The 19,609-nt window shown below is 42.5% G+C and overlaps 1 protein-coding gene across 4 annotated transcripts in view; it reads left to right on the top strand.

The window, feature by feature from the left end:
• The window catches only part of plcd3b (phospholipase C, delta 3b), a 141,124-nt gene extending 130,834 nt beyond the window's left edge, over positions 1-10,290 (top strand). For all 4 annotated transcript variants that reach the window (XM_039691160.2, XM_089121884.1, XM_039691159.2 and 1 more), the window contains 2 exons: positions 7,771-7,920; positions 7,996-10,290. In XM_039691160.2, coding sequence (XP_039547094.2) covers positions 7,771-7,920; positions 7,996-8,123 — 278 coding nt within the window. In that variant the 3' untranslated portion in view covers positions 8,124-10,290. The remainder of the gene's footprint in view (positions 1-7,770; positions 7,921-7,995) is intronic.
• The last annotated feature ends 9,319 nt before the right edge of the window (positions 10,291-19,609 follow it).

Below are 19,609 nucleotides of genomic sequence, written 5' to 3'. Positions count from 1 at the left end.
GGATCTCTTTTCTCGGCATGGTGATAGACTCGGTCGCCATGTCCGCGCAGCTCACGAACGAGTGTGCGCACTCACTGCTGACTTGTCTTCGACAGTTCGAGGGCAAGAGTGCGGTTCCACTGAAACTATTTCAAAGGCTCCTGGGGCATATGGCATCCGCGGCCGCGGCAACGCCGCTCGGTTTGCTTCATATGAGACCGCTTTAGCTGTGGCTTCGCGATCGAGTCCCGAGGTGGGCATGGCATCGCGGCTCGCTCCGAGTTCCAGTGACTCCAGCGTGCCGCCGAACCTTCTTCCCGTGGTCGAACCTCAGCTTTTTACAGACCGGTGTCCCTATTCAGCAGGTTTCCAGGCATCTCGTTGTCTCCACGGATGCATCTACCACGGGTTGGGGTGCCATGTGCAATGGGCATGCAGCCGCGGGTTCCTGGACAGGACCCCAGCGCCTCATGCACATCAATTGCCTCGAGCTGCTGGCAGTACGTCTGGCCCTGCACCGCTTTCGAGCGTTGCTCAGGGGTCAACATGTGCTTGTCCGTTCAGAGAACACCACGGCAGTAGCGTACATCAACCACTAGGGGGGTCTACGCTCACGCCGGTTGTCGCAGCTCGCCCGCCACCTCTTGTTATGGAGTCAGAAGCACCTGAGGTCCCTTCGTGCAGTATACATTCCAGGAGACCGGAACCTTGGCAGCCGACGAGCTGTCACGGGAGCTATCTCCGGCGAATGGCGATTCCATCCCCAGACGGTCCAGCTGATTTGGGACCAGTTCGGGGAGGCACAGATAGATCTGTTCGCCTCCCGGGACTCGTCCCACTGCGCCCAGTTTTATTCCCTGACCGAGGGTACGCTCGGCTCAGATGCACTGGCGCACAGCTGGCCGCGGGGCCCACGCAAGTATGCGTTTCCCCCAGTGAGCCTTCTTGCACGGGTGTTGTGCAAGATCAAGGAGGACGAGGAGCAGGTCTTGCTGGTAGCCCCCTATTGGCCCACCAAGAGGTGGTTCTCCGAACTCATGCTCCTCGCGACAGCACCTCCTTGGCCTATTCCTCTGAGACAAGATCTACTCACTCAGAGACGGGGCACTCTGTGGCACCCTCGTCCCGATCTCTGGAGGCTGCACGTGTGGCTCCTGGACGGGACGAGGCAGGTTTGAGTTCGCTGCCACCTGCGGTGGCGGCGACCATCACTTCCGCTAGAGCGTCGTCCACGAGACACCTTTATGCGTTGAAGTGGAACCTCTTCGTCAACTGGTGCTCTTCTCGCGGAGAAGACCCCTGGAGATGTTCGATCGGGGTCGTGCTTTCCTTCCTGCAAGAAGGGTTGGAGCGCAGGCTGTCGCCCTCCATCCTTAAGGTTTACGTCACGGCCATTGCCGCTTCTCATGAAGCAGTGGAAGGTAAGTCCTTAGGGAAGCACGACCTGGTCATCAGGTTCCTGAGGAGAGCGAGGAGGCTACATCCGCCTCGTCCTCCCCTCGTACCCTCTTGGGACCTCTCGGTAGTTCTAAGTGCTCTGCAGAGGCATCGCTTTGAGCCTTTGCAATCAGTAGAGTTAAAGTTTCTGTCCATGAAGACAGCACTCCTGGTTGCATTGACCTCCATCAAGAGGGTGGGGGACCTGCACGCATTCTCCGTTGACGAAGCGTGCCTGGAGTTCGGGCCGGCTTACTCTCACGTGATCCTGAGACCCCGGCCTGGATATGTGCCCAAGGTTCCCACCACTCCCTTCCGGGACCAGGTGGTGAACCTGCAAGCGCTGCCCCTGGAGGAGGCAGACCCAGCCTTGGCACTGCTCTGTCCGGTACGTGCGCTCCGCACCTACATCGACAGAACGCGGTGTTTCAGGACCTCAGACCAGCTCTTTGTCTGTCATGGGGGGAGCCAGAAGGGAAGGGCTCTCTCAAAGCAACGGCTGTCCCACTGGATAGTGGACGCCATTGCTTTGTCTTACCAGCAGCAAGGCCGTCCGTGCCCCCTTGGTGTGACGGCCCATTCCACTCGGAGTGTGGCCTCCTCTTGGGCTCTAGCGCACGGCGCCTCGCTAACAGACATCTGCAGAGCTGCAGGCTGGGCGACACCCAACACCTTCGCCAGATTCTATAATCTGCAAATTGAGCCGGTGTCCTCTCACGTACTCGCTTCCGCCAGTACTGGACCCGCTTAGGTGTCTTCGCTTGCTCGCCATTCCACTCCTCGAACTGGATAAGTGCGATATCTCCTCAGTCTTCCATTGAAGCCTTGAGTCCTCCAGCACCGACGATGCGGGCACCACTGCTGTTGCTCTGGATGCTGGCTAGGTGCCTCCATGTGCACGGTTCCCCACGGTAACCGTCTCATGTGTATTATCCACTGTAAGCCTCTCTGAGCATGTGTCTTGGCAAGCCATCTGCCACCCCTGGAGTTAAATTTTAGTAGCCACCTACGGTTTGTGCTCCAGTGATTCCATATGCGTTCCTATGCGGCCATATGCGTATTTGTAAGTCCTCCCTTCGGTAGGCATCTGGTAGCATGTCCCTCCCGGGATATGTTTCCCAGTGTACCTTGGTAATCCTGTGTCAAAGTGGGATCCCTGTAAAAAAAAAAAGAGAAGGTAAGGCTCAGGGGTCCAGACTTTCACAGGGCACTGGAAGACAGCTTGAAGATGGCGTGATGGCACAGACCCCCAATCTCCGTCACTTCTGACGTAACTCGGAGTGACTACGAAAGGGAACGTCTCGGTTACGGATGTAACCCTCGTTCCCTGAGTAGGAAACGGAGACGTTACGTCTCCCTGCCACTTCTGCTGTATCGCTGGGTAGACGCCGAGTTCAGTCTTGGCTCCTCAGTGAAGACATACTGCGGTTGCGTTCACTTCCTCCTTTTATACTCACGGAGTAGGGCGGAGTACGCTATGCAAATTTCCGCAGCCCCAAGGCATTGCATGCCATTGGCTCGTTTTTAAATACTCGAAGAGGATTGGCTTTCTAAGCGAAACCCCCAATCTCCGTCACTTCTGACGTAACGTCTCCGTTCCCTACTCAGGGAACGAGAGTTACATCCGTAACCGAGACGTTTTCTCTACTGAAATCCTAAATCCCCACTGTACTGCCCATTTCTGGACTTCATTTACTGCAATCTGCATTTTCTTTACTATGAAATCCAAATTCCTCCATTTCTTCCACATGGCTCCATCATCAGCAAACAAAGCTACTCCATCATGCCCCTGCACATTTTTAAATATCTGATATATCATTATATCAAAAAATATGGGGCTAACAATACTCCCCTGGGGAGTACCATTCTCAGTTATATATTCAGCACTTAATTCCCCATTTATTTTAACCCTAAAACTTCTTTCAGACAAAAAGGCTTTAATCCACTGGAGCATTCTGCCCCCAATCCCCATTTGCTGCATCCTGATTAATAGGCCATCTGTCCACATCATATCATACGCTTTTTCGATATCAAATATTGCCAACTCCGATTCTCTATTTACTTGAGCTCTCCTTATAACATCTTCCAAACATACCACAGGGTCCATTGTACCTCTACCTCTTCTAAAACCACTCTGATAACTATTCAGAAGCCCCTTAGATTCCACCCAGTAATTCAACCTATCATTTACCATTTTTTCCATAGTCTTTCCCACCTGAGAAGTTAAGGCTATTGGCCTATGGCTACTTGGATTATGAGGATCTTTACCAGGCTTCCTAATTGGAACAATTATGGATTCTTTCCATTCTTTAGGAATCATTCCCTCCATCCATATCTTGTTAAATAGCAGCAACAGCTTTTCTTTACCTATATCACTCAAGTTATTCAACATATCATAACAAATTGAATCCCTTCCTGGAGCAGATTTTCTTAACTTCTTTAGGGCAATATTTAGTTCTGTTCTAGTGAAAAATCATTAATCCTGCCTGCTTCCTCATTAACACTCTTATCTGTCTTAGAATATCTTAAAATTGTATCTTCTCTTCCTTTCTTTTCCTCCAGACTTAGGTTATCAGAACTGTGGACCCTAGCTAATGTTTTTGCAATCACTTCTGCTTTGTCTTTACTCTTAGTCACAATATATTTTAGATATTTTAGAATAAACATTCTATTCCTTTCTTTCACTGCTTCCTGACAGTCAAGGTACTATTTTATTTATAGACCTGGGTTCTGACTTTGGAATAGCTACCCCTGCTGCACCCACTATACTTGAGCTAATTTCTCTACATAGCTCTTCAGTACTCATACTTCCTTCAACAATAGACAACCTCTCATCACTGAATTCTCTAAATTTCTCCCTATCTGCCCTTTCTAATATCCATCTTCCTCCTCTCATTTCACCGTCTTTTTGCAACTCTACCCCTACCTGAACTCTAATGGGGTAGTGGTCACTCCCAATTGTATTATCCTCAAGAAATCTCCACTCACACTTATCAGCTACATTCCTGGACACTATAGTTAAATCTATTGCTGACTCCGTTCTTCTAGAAATGTCTACCCTAGTGTTCGATCCATTATTTAAACAAACCAAGCCCTCTTCCTCCATAAACTCTTCTATGACAATCCCATTACCATCATCCCTATCACCCCACAGTGTACTATGCGCATTAAAATCCCCACACCAAATTATTTTTCCAGACAGATCCTTCCAAATTTCTTCAAGTTGTCTCATTTCCAACTGTCTACATGGATTATACATATTAACAATCAATATTATACCTTTTTTTTGACCAAACTTCAACAATAATATACTCCAAATAATCTCCTTTCCTTATTTCCCTGAACTGGAGCCCCCTTTGAATGAATGTTCCCTGTCTCTTCTTACTGATGTCCCTTTATACCAAAATCTAACTTTGAGATCAGCCAAGATTCTTGAATACATATAACATTTGGCTTTACCTCAAGGTCTTCAACATATTTCTTAAATTCTTGTCCATTAGAAATCAAACTCCTTGCATTCCATTGGATGATATTTAAAACCATTAAAATTATCCATAACATGACTGACCTTGAGATGCCTCCTCGACGGTATTATCTTCTGATTCATTAAGATAATCTACTACATTCCCCCATTCCAGCCCTTGCACATTCAAAAACTTTTTGGCTGATTTCACTATGATCCTGATCCTATCTGTTCTACTTTTTGTTTGTGCTGCTCCATTAATAACATCTGCCATAAAAAGCACAAAATCCAGTTTCTTTACAATCAGAGTGTCTTCTTGAATTTTTTTTACACACTGTACACTCTCCTTCCATTTTGTTTTTATCTTTCTTTGCCTCAGGGACTAGTTTAGGGATTTGACTCACTGCTTCTGCATAGGACATTCCTTGCTCTACCTTCATCTTCTGAACTTCTCTCATACGTTTGTAAATCTCCTCCATATGCTGCACTATGGTCGCCACCACAATTGCAAAATTTTTGAGTTACCCCTTCTTCACATTCACCATACTTATGTTCTTCTCCGCACTTACTACACCTAATCTTCCCTTTGCACACAGCAGCCACATGCCCATACCTTTGGCACTTGAAACATCTCAGTGGAGGAGGGATGTATACCCTGACATTATAGCTCATGAATCCAATTAATACTTTCTCAGGGAGTCGGTTTTCATCAAACGTTAGCAGTATTGACAAACTATCACTCAACACACCATCTCTTTTCATTTTCAGATACTTGGCTTCTTTTATTTTCACATTTTTAATGTTTCCAATCAGCTCTTCAATTGAATCTTTAACTGGGATCCCAGTTATAACTCCTCTAATCATTTCCTTGTCACTAGCTATCACTCCTTTCACTACCTGTCCATTCATCTTTGTTATCTTAACTGCTTTCTTCTGTTGTTCCTCATCAATACATTCTACCAACAGATACCCATTCCTCAATTTTTTCGCACTCAATACTTCCCCGATCTCTTTATGTACACATTTCGTTAGTTGGATGGGACTCCAATCAGAGAAAGATGCTCCCTCCTTTACTATGGAAATAAATACCTTGTATGATTCCTTTCTTACAGATACATCCATATCCTCATCATCTGGATTATTACTGAATTTCTTTTTCTTGCGTTTTGGCCTACCTTCCTCTCCAAACCCACACTCAGACTCATCCATCCCCAACTTCCTACAAACAACTCCAGTCCAGCAGCTGTGACACACCCAGCCAGCTAGTCACCCGACCTTCTCGAGTCCACTACCATTCTCTCTCCAAAATATCCCTCTTCATGTGCGCTGTGTCTACGCCCACAGAACAGAGGGGCGGGGTTTATTATTTAAAGGCATATATGCACTGAAATGGCTTGCTGAAAACAGAGCTGATTTTGACCAGGTAAAATGGTGTTTTTGGTGAATTTTTAATAAAAGTATATTACAAAGTTTTCATTTAGACCCTAAACATTCATATTAAATTGTACAAAAATGGCATTATATGACCCCTTTAAGACAAAATGACTTTTAAGTTGTGGATTACAAATTCGCAAATACTACTTTTTGTCAAGGTTTATATATACACTCACCTAAAGGATTATTAGGAACACCAGAATTAGAATTAAGGCAGTTCTGAAGGCGAAAGGGGGTCAAACACAGTATTAGTGTTCCTTGTAATCCTTTAGGTGAGTGTATTTTTTTTCTATTAGTCACATCAGTTCATAGGTGTATCGGTGTGTGAGTGGGTGTGTCTGTTTTGCACTCTAGATGTTTTAGAGTTTCACCTCTTCATTGCTGTGCAATTTTTTTTCTGCATCATGGGTGATTTGTAGATTGTATGCACAAAAATGTTTTGCCCATTTCCCATTCATTTCATATAGTGCTAATTTTTGACCGTGAAGACCACGAGTGTGACAATTTATGCTTATGACCACTTATAGCCTTTTCAAATCATTCCCTAAATTTTTGTGTGTCAAGTGCCATAAAAGTCACCAAGTTTAATTTGAAAAGTGACCGAAGACCACAAGAGGGGTTTTCCTGAACAATGTGTGCAGTGTGGCAAGGTGCATTATCCTGCTGAAAGAGGTCACTTCCACTAGGGTACACCCTTGTCATGAAAGGGTGTACCTGGTCTGTAACAAGGTTTAGGTACATACTCCCTCCACCGGCTCGTCGTCATCCCACAATGCATCCTCGTGCCATCACTTCACCAGGTAAACGGCATCATCGTCCACGTCAATTAAAAGAAAATGCGACTTATCGGAACAGGCGACTTTCTTACACTGCTCAGAAATCCAACGCTGGCATGCCCATTGTCATCACTTTCACCGGTAGACAGGGGTCATGATAGCCACTCTGATTGGTCTGCGTCTATGCAGCAGTGTCATGCACTGTGTGTTGTGGCACATTCCTCCCATAACCATCATTAAAAACGTAAAGAGCCACAGTAATGATGCCACTGTGGACTTTCTATTGGCTCTTACAGGATAGCCGTCGTTGCATGTATGGCTGAGCCTTGGGGGCACAACACTTACTCACCATGTTGTGGTTGGTCCCTCCTCGGACCACCGTTGGTAAATTCTCATCACTGGTGACCATGAACAACCCACAAGCCTTGGTGTTTCAGCGATAATATGACCCAGTCACATTGCCATAACAATTAGCCTCTTGTCAAAGTCACCTAAATCTATATTCTTGTCCATTTCTCCAGCATCCAACAAATTGATTACGAGAACTAATTGTTTGCTTACCATCTAATCTATCTTAATATGTGGCATTGTTAGGAGATGATCAGCAAAATTCGCTTAAAAATATTGGTCATAATGTTTTGGCTTATCAGATGTGATTAAAACATGTTTTACCCTACTCAGGCTTTAACCCCAGGTGGGACTGCACCTTCAAGTTCCAGCTTCATGTGCCAGAGCTGGTATTAGTACGTTTTATGGCCGAGGACCATGACTACGCCACCAGTAATGATTTCCTGGGCCAGTTTACGCTTCCATTCACAAGCATGCGGACAGGTATGACTTTTATTAATTTTTTACTGAACCAAACTGTCCTGTTTTGACTACCCACACTTAACATTTGTTCTGCAGGTTACAGACATGTGCATCTGCTGAAAGCAGACGGCTCTAGCATGTCTCCCTCCAGTCTTTTCATCCATGTTAAAATCACTCCTGGCTACAGCAGCCCTACCAGACAAGCGGGCACACACAGCACCTGAGAATAAAGCATGCAGTTAAAGCACCTGAAGTGCCCCTTATCTGGGAAAGAGTTTTTTGTGACCCAAAATTGCCACTACTGTGTGAGAGTTATATGTTATTAAAAACATATGCAGAAGCCATTTCACACTGTAAAAAAGTACTATGTGTAGGGTTTGAGGGTGAACCAAACACAAATGAATCTTCCGTGTGAGTCATTCAAACAGGATTCAACACTCCAGACCTAAAATCAACATTCCAGAACCATAAAGATCCTGGCTCCAGCTAGTCTACGCTAGCCAACAAACCCCCCAGAAAGAACTTTATGGCTGCCAAGAGATGAGCCTAAATAGACAAAGAACTGGTCAAAGTTAGATAGTTTGAAAAAAAAAGACTGATTGGGTCAGTGATGACACAGCTCAGGACCCACCAAGATAACAGCAGAGACTGTTTGATCCCAAGACAACAGATTTAAAACAGACCACCTCCTTCTTAAAGAGTTTGTTTACCCAAAAATGAAAATTAAGTCATTAATTACTCACCCCCATGCTGTACCAACCCCATAAGACCTTTGTTCGTCTTCGGAACACAAATGAAGATATTTTTGATTCAATTTGAGTGGTGGATCTCTGCTGCATAGGCTGCCTAAGGGATTGAAAATTGATGGCCTAGAAAGTCAATGAAGAAAATGTTTAAATATTCCATGTGACAACAGTGGCTCAAGTATAAGTTTATCAAGCGACGAGAATACTTTTTGTGCGAAAAAAAAGAAGTTTCGATCCCTTAGGCAGCCTATGCAGCAGTGATCCAGCTCTCAGATTTAATAAAACATATCTTCATTTGGGTTCCGAAGACGAACGAAGGTCTTACGGGGTTGGTACAGCATGGGGGTGAGTAATTAATGACTTAATTTTCATTTTTGGGTGAACTAACCCTTTAAGGACCCCTGAACGACCCCAGGGTTGAAATCTCTTAAAATCACAGAAACCGAGACTTTACATATAAAAATACATAAAATCATCCCAAAACAATTCTTGACAGACTTATAATCACACATCAATCAACTACATAATCCTATATTGTATCTACAACCTCTCTATGTGTCTATCATGCTTAGATCACATATAAATCATGTAATTGTTATAACTATTAGATGTGTGAATGAAAGTGTATTGTGTTTCCTATCATATGTTCTTAATTCAGAAAATGGCTTGAGTAAAATCTTTGTAAAATATTTTGTGTTCTTATAATAGTTTCATGTCTAAACTGTATCCTATGTACTCTGTCTGCTAAAGCTGTAGAGTAAGGGGATCCCAGATAACGCATGATTTACGATGAGAGCTGAAGGAAATACCTCACAGCGTCTAATTGGTCAAACTCATCCAGGAGGCTGAACAAACTTTGGAGTTAAAAATCTTAGACCCGAACAAAGCTTGGGAGTTGCTTGAAAGTTATCTGAAAGTTGCCTTAGAGTTATCTGAGAGTTATCTGAGATAATGCGGGAGTTATCTTGGGAGTATACTGAAGTCATGGAGAAGCCATGACGAGTAACCAGACAGACCAGTAACAATGTAGACCAGCAGACCAAAAGAACTCAAACAAGATCAGGAGAACATCAATGGGTTAAACGGCTCCCATTAAAAAGCCATCTAACTACTTTTCTTTATATTCTTAGTTTTCTTTTCTTTTTCGTGAGAGTCTCGGTTCCAAGTTAATTTTTGCTGCAAAGTTTCGGTAACACGTTTCGACTGCAAATCACTTTGAACTTCAAAAGACTTTCGTCTATCCGCCAACACACCATGCATGATTGGCCGTCCAGAGACATCTGTCCAGGCACGAGGCGAGACCGCCAAATGACGAACGGGGGAAACACCCTTTTATGCCGACAAAAGGGAATCCCCAAAGCAACGCAAGGACAAGCAAGTAGCACTCCAGACTCTTAACTGAACTGGTGCATTGAGATAAAATTGAATAACCCGCCTTAGAAACAATAGAAGGGTTAACATAATGATTGATGGTTCATTCAGGTCAAGTCTTATAAGTGTATATAAAAACTTTTACCATCTGACTCTTAAAACTCATTCTTTCCTACTCTCATTCTTTCTGCAACTCGTGTGAATGTGTGTGTGTGTGATTGTGTTAGATATTAGTTTTATGTGTTAATCAATAAAGTCTTGTTCATATCTTAAAGATAATTGTCTTGTGTTATGTGCTTATAGATTGATGCCTGGCGGGCAACAAACGGGTATTTTCAACGTAGAGTCCTGTAGTTCCAGGTCTTTCTAGTAGCTATCAAGCCTTTTAGCGAGCTAGCTGCATAAGTATGGACTAGGATTAACTCCAAGGTGAAGGCAGTTAAATTGTGTAAAGTGCAATTAAATTGTGCAGACAAGGTTTTTTTTTTAGATAATCGAGCAGTAATAATTCCTCCATAAATAATCTAGCTCTACTGTACTGTTCTCATTGAAAACCATAGATATAACAAACCTCAAAACAACTTATCACACACTTTTGTTGTTGTTAGCAAAATATGACAGCTGCGTTTACACCCCAACCGGCAATATGACTTCTGGCAAAGTGCCCAGAAGTCATTAATTTTTCAATTAATTTTGCCACTCTCGCGCCGGCTGTGTGAACGTACAGTTAGCCTAATAACACAAACAGCTGACTTGCTGAACCAGCTGGTGGCGTTGATTTACGAAACTACAGGTTAACTTAAAGACACGATTAATTACATGATCACACACCTATTGTATTCAAACAAATTACCTTTGATGGAGTGATGGAATGATCACTGCACAGATGTGTAACGTACAGATGTGTGAAGGTTGCTTATCTCATCTGGTTAGTGCAACCAATCGCACAACAACTATCTGGCGTGTCATTTACACCTCAAAACACCAACTTTTGTATAAAAACTGGCAATGTTCTGGCAAGGTCCTTGACTAGTTTACTGGGTTTCGTTACTGGAGAACAGCGTTCTTGCCCGCCAGCCAGTACTTGTGACATCACATGCAAAGTATGAATATGATAGAAAATATCTTTGGAAAAAAAAAATTTATTTGAAGTTTAATTTGATTTTTTAGTTTGTCTTACGTCCCATTAGACTACATGGAGAGCACAGGGTTTACAACACATGGGACACTGGGATCAACCACATGGGGGCGATGGCTTCATTTTCAGGGCATGTGCGGAATGCTTGGTTGCTATGAAACGGCAACCTCCCTGGCTGCGTTCCAGTCAACTTTTAAGCCGCGTTTCCACCGCAGGAACTTTCCCCAGGAACTAGGAACTTTGGGGTGGTACTCGGTGTGTTTACACCGCAGGAACCAAGGTCTAAATGAAGTTCCGGGTAAAAAATTTCCCCCCCAGAAAGTCCCTGCTGGTGAGGTGGTACTTTTTCAGAGTTAAGGAACTTTCAGGGTGGGACTTGTGCACTGAACATGCTGATTGGTTCTTACCACGCTATTCTTTCTGCCCGATGGCGCGCGTTAGTCCCATCCATCTCGCGATCAATGTCAGCTGATAACAAATGTCTACTTTTATATCTAGCATTACGAGCTTTCTGAATACGCTTTGGGTGCTCGTCTCTTTTCTGCCGTTTTGTTAATTACCTTGTAAACCAATCGCACACAAAAAAGCAAAGCTTGAATCTCCTCCATACAAAACTCAAAACAAACGCGCAGGATAGGAAGATCAGTCGCACGCAGTTCAACGTCACTACATAATCTTCCCGCCCCTCACCGGTACTTTTAGTACAAGGTGTAAATGCAGTAAGCAAGCGGTCTGGGGAAAAAAAAGTTCCTGTGAAAAAAGTTCCTGGGACAAATAGTTCCTGGTAATTGCAGTGGAAACGCGGCTTTTGACACGTACTTGAGAACTTCCCTAAGCACTTCCCCTCGGGGGAATCCCTGCCGCCATTTGGAAGTGCGTTCCCCTTCGTGAAGTGAACGAGGGAAATTTATATGGACAGACACTCGTTCCCTCGATTTAGACAGAGGGAGTGAGTCTACTTCAAATGTACACTTCAGGCATCTATATGTCCCACAATGCATTACGATTTGTCATGAGGTAAGAGAGCCAGACAGCAGGTGCGGAGAAATAGTATATTTTAATTGAGAGAGAGCTTGCCCCTTTGCTATTCTCAATATATATGCTGCCACTTGGTAATATTATAAGTAAACATGGAATTAATTTCCACTGTTACGCTGACGACACTCAATTATATATTTCATCACGACCAGACGAAAACACTAACTCATCTAAATTGACAGAGTGTCTCAAAGATATAAAATGCTGGATGACGTGTAATTTTCTGCCATTAAATTCAGATAAAACAGAGGTATTACTTATTAGTCCAAAAAACTACTCACAAAACCTCTTACAATACAACTTTAATATAGACGGATGTCCTGTTACTTTATCCACTACAGTAAAAGACCTGGGTGTTATACTAGACCGCAACTTGTCTTTCGAAAATCATATTTCATATGTTACAAGAACAGCCTTTTTCCACCTTAGAAACATTGCTAAGCTACGTAACATGCTATCTGTTTCTGATGCAGAAAAAATAGTTCATGGATTCATGACCTCGAGACTAGATTACTGTAATGCTTTATTAGCTGGTTGTCCTGCATCCTCAATAAACAAGCTCTAGTTAGTACAAAGTGCAGCTGCTAGAGTTCTTACTAGGTCAAGAAAATATGATCATATAACAGCGATTTTATCATCTCTACACTGGTTACCTATTAAGTTCCGTATCACCTACAAAGTACTACTACTGACCTATAAAGCCCTAAATGGTTTAGCTCCTATGTACTTAACGGACCTTCTTTCGCCCTACAATCCACCGCGTTCCTTAAGATTACTAAATTCAAGGCTTCTGGTCATTCCTAGGATATCTAAGTCCACTAAAGGAGGGAGGGTGTTCTCGCATTTAACTCCAAAACTCTGGAATAGCCTTCCCGATACGGTCCGAGGCTCTGACTCGCTGACACAGTTTAAAACTAGAGTAAAGACACATATCTTTAGTCAAGCTTTCACATAATGCTTACCTTTTAGTCCTCTGTTATGCCATACGGAACCGTTTGCCACTGAAACTGCTTAACGTACCAGTGGGGCTCGACAGCCTTTTAGACAAACGGGTCGGCGGCTGGGTATGGTTGGGTTGCGGAGAGTTTGGGTTGCGGAGAGTTTGTGAGATAGTGGTTTGTGTTCTAACACCGACTTCTGTATAATGGAAATCATTATGAACATCAGCTATGCTAATTATTTCCCATCTGCCTTTCTGCTGTTATCTCGGGACGCTTGTCCAGTTTTGTATCCAGCCTCTCAAGGGGATTTCGGATGCCCCAACGCCTGTGATGAGAAGACCAACGCCTGTGAAGAGACGACTCAACGCCGGTGATATGTTATGGCGCCATTTTATATATAAACAATATTTATATTTAATATTTATATATAAACAATATGAATGTTAGCCAGAGGAGAACTGGCCCCTGACTGAGCCTGGGTTCTCCCAAGGTTTTTTTCTCCATCCAATCTGATGGAGTTCTGGTTCCTTGCCACTGTTGCCTTGCTTTTGGCTTGCTTAGTTGGGGATATTTAATATTTAACAATATTATTGATCTGTTTTGTACTACTTTCATGTTATCACTGTGTTAGGGGTTAACAGTTAAAGGACCCAGAACCAGATATGAAGAATGAAGACCCGGAGTCGGAATTATAAAAATTAAAGAAAGTTTTACCGAACATAGTTTGCCATTTCATCAGCAGAAGTCAGCTTCAAGACTCCCTCAGGAGTTCGTAGGCCGCCCCCTTACAGTTACAAAGATCACGGCAGTTATACTGTTTCCAAGGTCTAAGCTACGTCATTGCTTACACGTTGAATGATTCTCATTGGCTACGATATAGATAAACACAGTAATTTTCCACACATATACAGATAGACGAAACATATCTCCATCGATGAGGCACGTCATGACCTTCCAGGTCATAGATTTGGGTTGCTGGCGCCAGTGTGTCCAGAACAACAACTCATTCAATCTCCAATAATGGCAGTGGTTCCTTAACCTGCAACTAAAAAGACTAGCACTAAACCTTTGTCTAACTGGAGTAAGACTTTAACAAAGAAATAGTGCCTTAAACTGTTGGCTTCAATGACCCCTTTATGTTTTAACACTCAAACATAAACCAAAATCCCTATTTCCCTATTATTTTCACTGTTACCGCATTCACATAGGACACTAGCAAATAGGAGCTCCTATCAAGGCTGAAGAGAGTCTGAGCGTCTTATTATCAGTTAAGTGTACCAAAACATAATGGTAAAACATTCACTCGTTTGGGAGAAAAACAGATAACATTTGCTTCTCAGAAAGCAAATATAATAGAAAGAATACAGTTTAATATAACAATTAAAGTTCAATAAAGCAATGCTCAATATAGCTTGACCATCTGTACAGAGAAGTATCATATGTGTTGGACATATGTGTTCACGACGCCTTTAGGATCCATAAACCTTCCTCCTGAGACCAGAGAAAGAGACAAATGGCCTTGTGCACCTAAAAGAAGCTGGTGACGTGCATGTACATCAGCATGCATTTAAGAATATTATTTCACAAGCAAAAGCACAAAGAATACATTTATGTCAATAAATGATTAAGTAACAATGAATATACTTAATTATTGATTTTATAAAAGAAATACATAATCATTTAAAATGATATTATGATATATATAGGCTACTGAAGAGGCAAGGGATTTTGACCACCCCTTCAACTGTGAAGCTGCTTTGATACAATCTGTGAAAAGCGCTATATAAATAAATGTGACTTGACTTGCCAGGAGATCGATAAACAACACAAATATTCTCAATAAGAACTTAGAGCTTCTTGTAGAAGGATAACATTCAAATAAAGTCTCTGCTAGAGGAAACAACTTAGACAGCAAGCAGCCTCGTAGACAATAATTATAGATGATTTCCCGGTCAGGTGTGCAATGGGACTGAAGGCGCTCGAGGGAGACTAGGCAAGCGGCTATTCTCCGGCTCAGATAAAAAGCTCTTTACAATATTCAGCTCTCCGACACGACAGGACTGAGACAAGACAGAAGACAATAATGTTAGAAGGCTCGTAACACACACACGGTAATGCAATACTCAGGCAAAGACAAGAAGGAAGAGAGGGGAGAAATAGAGACAGTAATCAAGAGAAAAAGGATTCAGGTGAAAGGAGGCGAGCTCCAACTATACCGAACAAGTAACAGCTGAGAAGGATAACGAGGGAGAGTGTGAGAAAATGAGGAAATAGCGTAATGTGAGAGAAATAAACAGGATCATGAGACGATTGTCTAATCACCACCACAGCAAACACTCTATGATATGTTAATTATAATTTATTTATTTTAAAATAACCCAAACACACCTATATACATGTGGATGCTGAATTAACAAATTCTTATGGGGACAAAAAGTAAATAATAAATCAACTCATAGCTGATTCAAAGTGATCAAGGGCTTAGGACGTTCCAGTTCAGCTCATTGCGGTTTCAGCCAGTGGGCACTCGTGCAACGTAAGCAATGACGTACATCTGAGTGAACGAGACGGAGGGAAGTTAGCGAGTGAAGGGGGGGCGATCCAAGATGGCAGCCGGTGCGGTCGCAATTTCATGCAGCTGACTTAATTATAGTTACCATCCCCTTTATTTTAACTTGACTTAAACCCGGACTCGTACGGAGCCCCTCTAGTCCCACTTTGGTAAAAAAAAATTATTATAACTATCTTGTGGCCTCAAGATAGTAACTCGTGGCCACAAGATACTAACTCGTGGCCACAAGATACTAACTCGTGGCCTCAAGATACTAACTCGTGGCCTCGAGATACTAACTCGTGGCCTCAAGATACTAACTCGTGGCCTCAAGATACTAACTCGTGGCCTCGAGATACTAACTCGTGGCCTCAAGATACTAACTCGTGGCCACAAGATACTAACTCGTGGCCTCAAGATACTAACTCGTGGCCACAAGATAGTAACTCGTGGCCACAAGATAGTAACTCGTGGCCACAAGATAGTAACTCGTGGCCACAAGATAGTAACTCGTGGCCACAAGATACTAACTCGTGGCCACAAGATAGTAACTCGTGGCCACAAGATAGTAACTCGTGGCCACAAGATAGTAACTCGTGGCCACAAGATAGTAACTCGTGGCCTCAAGATAGTAACTCGTGGCCTCAAGATAGTAACTCGTGGCCTCAAGATAGTAACTCGTGGCCACAAGATACTAACTCGTGGCCACAAGATAGTAACTCGTGGCCTCAAGATAGAGTTACTATCTTGAGGCCACGAGTTACTATCTTGAGGCCACGAGTTACTATCTTGTGGCCACGAGTTAGTATCTTGTGGCCACGAGTTACTATCTTGTGGCCACGAGTTACTATCTTGAGGCCACGAGTTAGTATCTTGTGGCCACGAGTTAGTATCTTGTGGCCACGAGTTACTATCTTGTGGCCACGAGTTAGTATCTTGAGGCCACGAGTTAGTATCTTGAGGCCACGAGTTACTATCTTGAGGCCACGAGTTAGTATCTTGTGGCCACGAGTTACTATCTTGAGGCCACGAGTTAGTATCTTGTGGCCACGAGTTAGTATCTTGTGGCCACGAGTTACTATCTTGAGGCCACGAGTTAGTATCTTGAGGCCACGAGTTACTATCTTGAGGCCACGAGTTACTATCTTGAGGCCACAAGATAGTTATAATTAATTTTTTTTACCAAAGTGGGACTAGAGGGGCTCCGTAGACTCGTCATATCGTTTGATTATGCATTAGGGCAATTTTTTTGTTTTGTTTTAAAGGAGTATTACTTATATTAGGCTACTTTAATTACCTCAAGTTGCTGCTCGTTAACTGAATTCCTTAACGCACATGGAAGCCAAGAATAGCACGAAGAAACGCAAAGGAAAAAACAAAAATTCTACCTCCAAGCCACTTACGGAAGAGATGGAGTTAGATGTTCCTGTCGCTGTTGGTGGGTCTGCTGCACACATCGAGGTAGACCATGAATATGGCCAAAAACGTGCCGATGTCACCCGGTCTGAAAGTCCAAGTCTCGAGATCGTACATGACTCCGACCTAGATACGCCTGTGAAACCCCAACAAAAGAAATCTCGAGGTGAAATTTCTCTGACGGAACTGCAAGATAATGTTATTGTGGTATTGACATCTAGGATCAAAGAAAGTGCAAACGACCTTGGCAAGTTGATTACCAGCAACACGGTGAGCATTGAGGGCCTTAAGAAATCACTTGACTTTGTGTTTGAAGAAGTAAATGCTTTAAAAACAGACTTAAAAAGCTGCAAAGCTACCGCCAATTTAAACAGCACCAAAGTCCACGAATTTGAACAAAGACTGAATGATGCCGAACGCTATCAGCGGAGATGGAACCTCCGTCTGTACGGTATTCCGGAACATTCTGAGGAAAACATCAAGTCCAAAGTCATCGGTGTGTCTCAGTTGTTCCCGACTCAAACGTCTCCTTCAAAGATGACATAGATGTTGTACATCGACTGGGAAGACTGAATGAACAGCCCAATAGACCGAGACCAGTGATCATTCGCTTCGTGAGAAGATCTACGCGGGACCTGATCTGGCGGCAGGCCAAGCACTCGGAATATTTGAGGAGCCACAAGCTGAGATTCACCGAAGATTTGTCTCAAGCAGACAAGTCACTGAGGATGGAGAGGTGGCCTTTGATTGAAGCTGCTAGGAAGGAAGGAAAACGAGCGTTCTTTGTCGGTGTGCGCGTTTTCATTGACGGGAAAGAAGTGCAGTCTCCCTCGTGAATTCAAGTGATTTTCATCTTGCGTCATGTGAACTCTTTCTTCTGACCTGTTCTATGACAACTTGTAAGTTTACACTATTGTTATTACTTGCCTAATGCAAGTTAATTGTGGTTTAATGTTTTAAGTCACATTTATAGTTTTATATCCGGGCCCATTTTTATTTTATTTCAGTTCTAAGGGGATGGAAGGTTTTTTTTTCTGATATTGTTCTTGTTCCTTCTGTTTTTCATTCATGTCATTTTCGTTAGTTACACTTAATGTCAGGGGTTTAAGGTTTAATGTTAAACGTAAAGCTTTGTTTTTATTTGCCAAACAGCAGAGATCCGACTTTTGTTTCTTTCAAGAAGTTCATTCAACTCCCAAAGATATAAATTTCTGGAAAGCTCAATGGGGTAATGATGCTTGGTTTGCTCACGGGTCTGAGCGTACAGCTGGCGTTGCAATTCTAAAAAACAAATTTTCTGGGGATATTTTATTTTCCGAAGGGGATCCCCTTGGTCATTTCATTATTTTAGTTACTAAACTAGATCTGGTGACAACAATTATAATAAATTTTTATGGGTACAATTCTAAAATTGAAAATGATGCTTTAATAAAAAAATTAGAGAATCAAATTACACATTGTTTATCTAAATTCCCAAATTCACTTATTTTAATAGGGGGAGATTTTAATATCACTTTAGACAATTCCCTTGATCGATGGCCACCTCGTAGTATCAATTATCAGAACTCCACTCTGAAGGCCTTCATGCAGAAATTTAGAGTGGTAGACATTTGGAGAGAGAAATTCCCTGGTTTCAGTTCTTTCACGTGGAATAATAAGGCACGAACAGTTATGTCTCGTATAGACTACTGGTTAACTCCATGCAATTTACATAAAGAAGATATCTCTGTTAATATTCTTCCCACGCCACTAACAGATCATAAGGCAGTGTCTATCAACATTTCTTTACATTCCTCTTCTTCCTCCAACAACTACCATAACTCTTATTGGAAACTTAATAAATCTTTATTGGAACATGATATTGTAAAGACGACCATTCGCAGTTTGATTGCACAGTATTGGAATATAGCTAAGATTAGTAATAACTATTGCTCTAATTGGGAGTTATTTAAATTTGAAGCTTGTAAATTTCTTAGAAATTTTGGCAGTGTATTATCTAAAGCTAAAAAACTTGAAGAGGAGACGATCATTTCTAAAATCACGGCTTTTACTCATAAATCTCCAAATTTATCGGATAATGAATATCTTGAGTTATTCACACTTCAAAGCCAATTAGATGATATTTATAAAAGGAGGGCAGAGGGGGCCTTCATTAGATCTAGACAGAGATGGTTGGAAAAGGGTGAACAGAATTCAGCATATTTCTTTCAATTAGAAAAATTCCATGCAAAAACAAATACAATTATGCACTTGAATATTAATGGTGTGATAACACATAACTCAAAGGACATTGCGGATTACTGTTCAAACTTTTTTAGCACTCTTTACAAGTCAAGGTTTAATGAAAATAGTTCCTCTGTTTTTATAGATAGTCTTACTAATTCGAAAACTATAAATGAAGCTCAAAAAGAACATTGTGATAGTTCTATACATATAAAGGAAGTCCTTCAAGCTATTACAGAGCTCAAGTTAAATAAGTCCCCTGGTGTAGATGGTTTGACATCCGAAT

This window comes from Pimephales promelas, chromosome 17 (assembly GCF_988280905.1).
Source record: "Pimephales promelas chromosome 17, fPimPro1.hap1.1, whole genome shotgun sequence".
NCBI lineage: Eukaryota > Metazoa > Chordata > Actinopteri > Cypriniformes > Leuciscidae > Pimephales > Pimephales promelas.
This window is presented reverse-complemented; position numbering and strand designations above follow the sequence as displayed.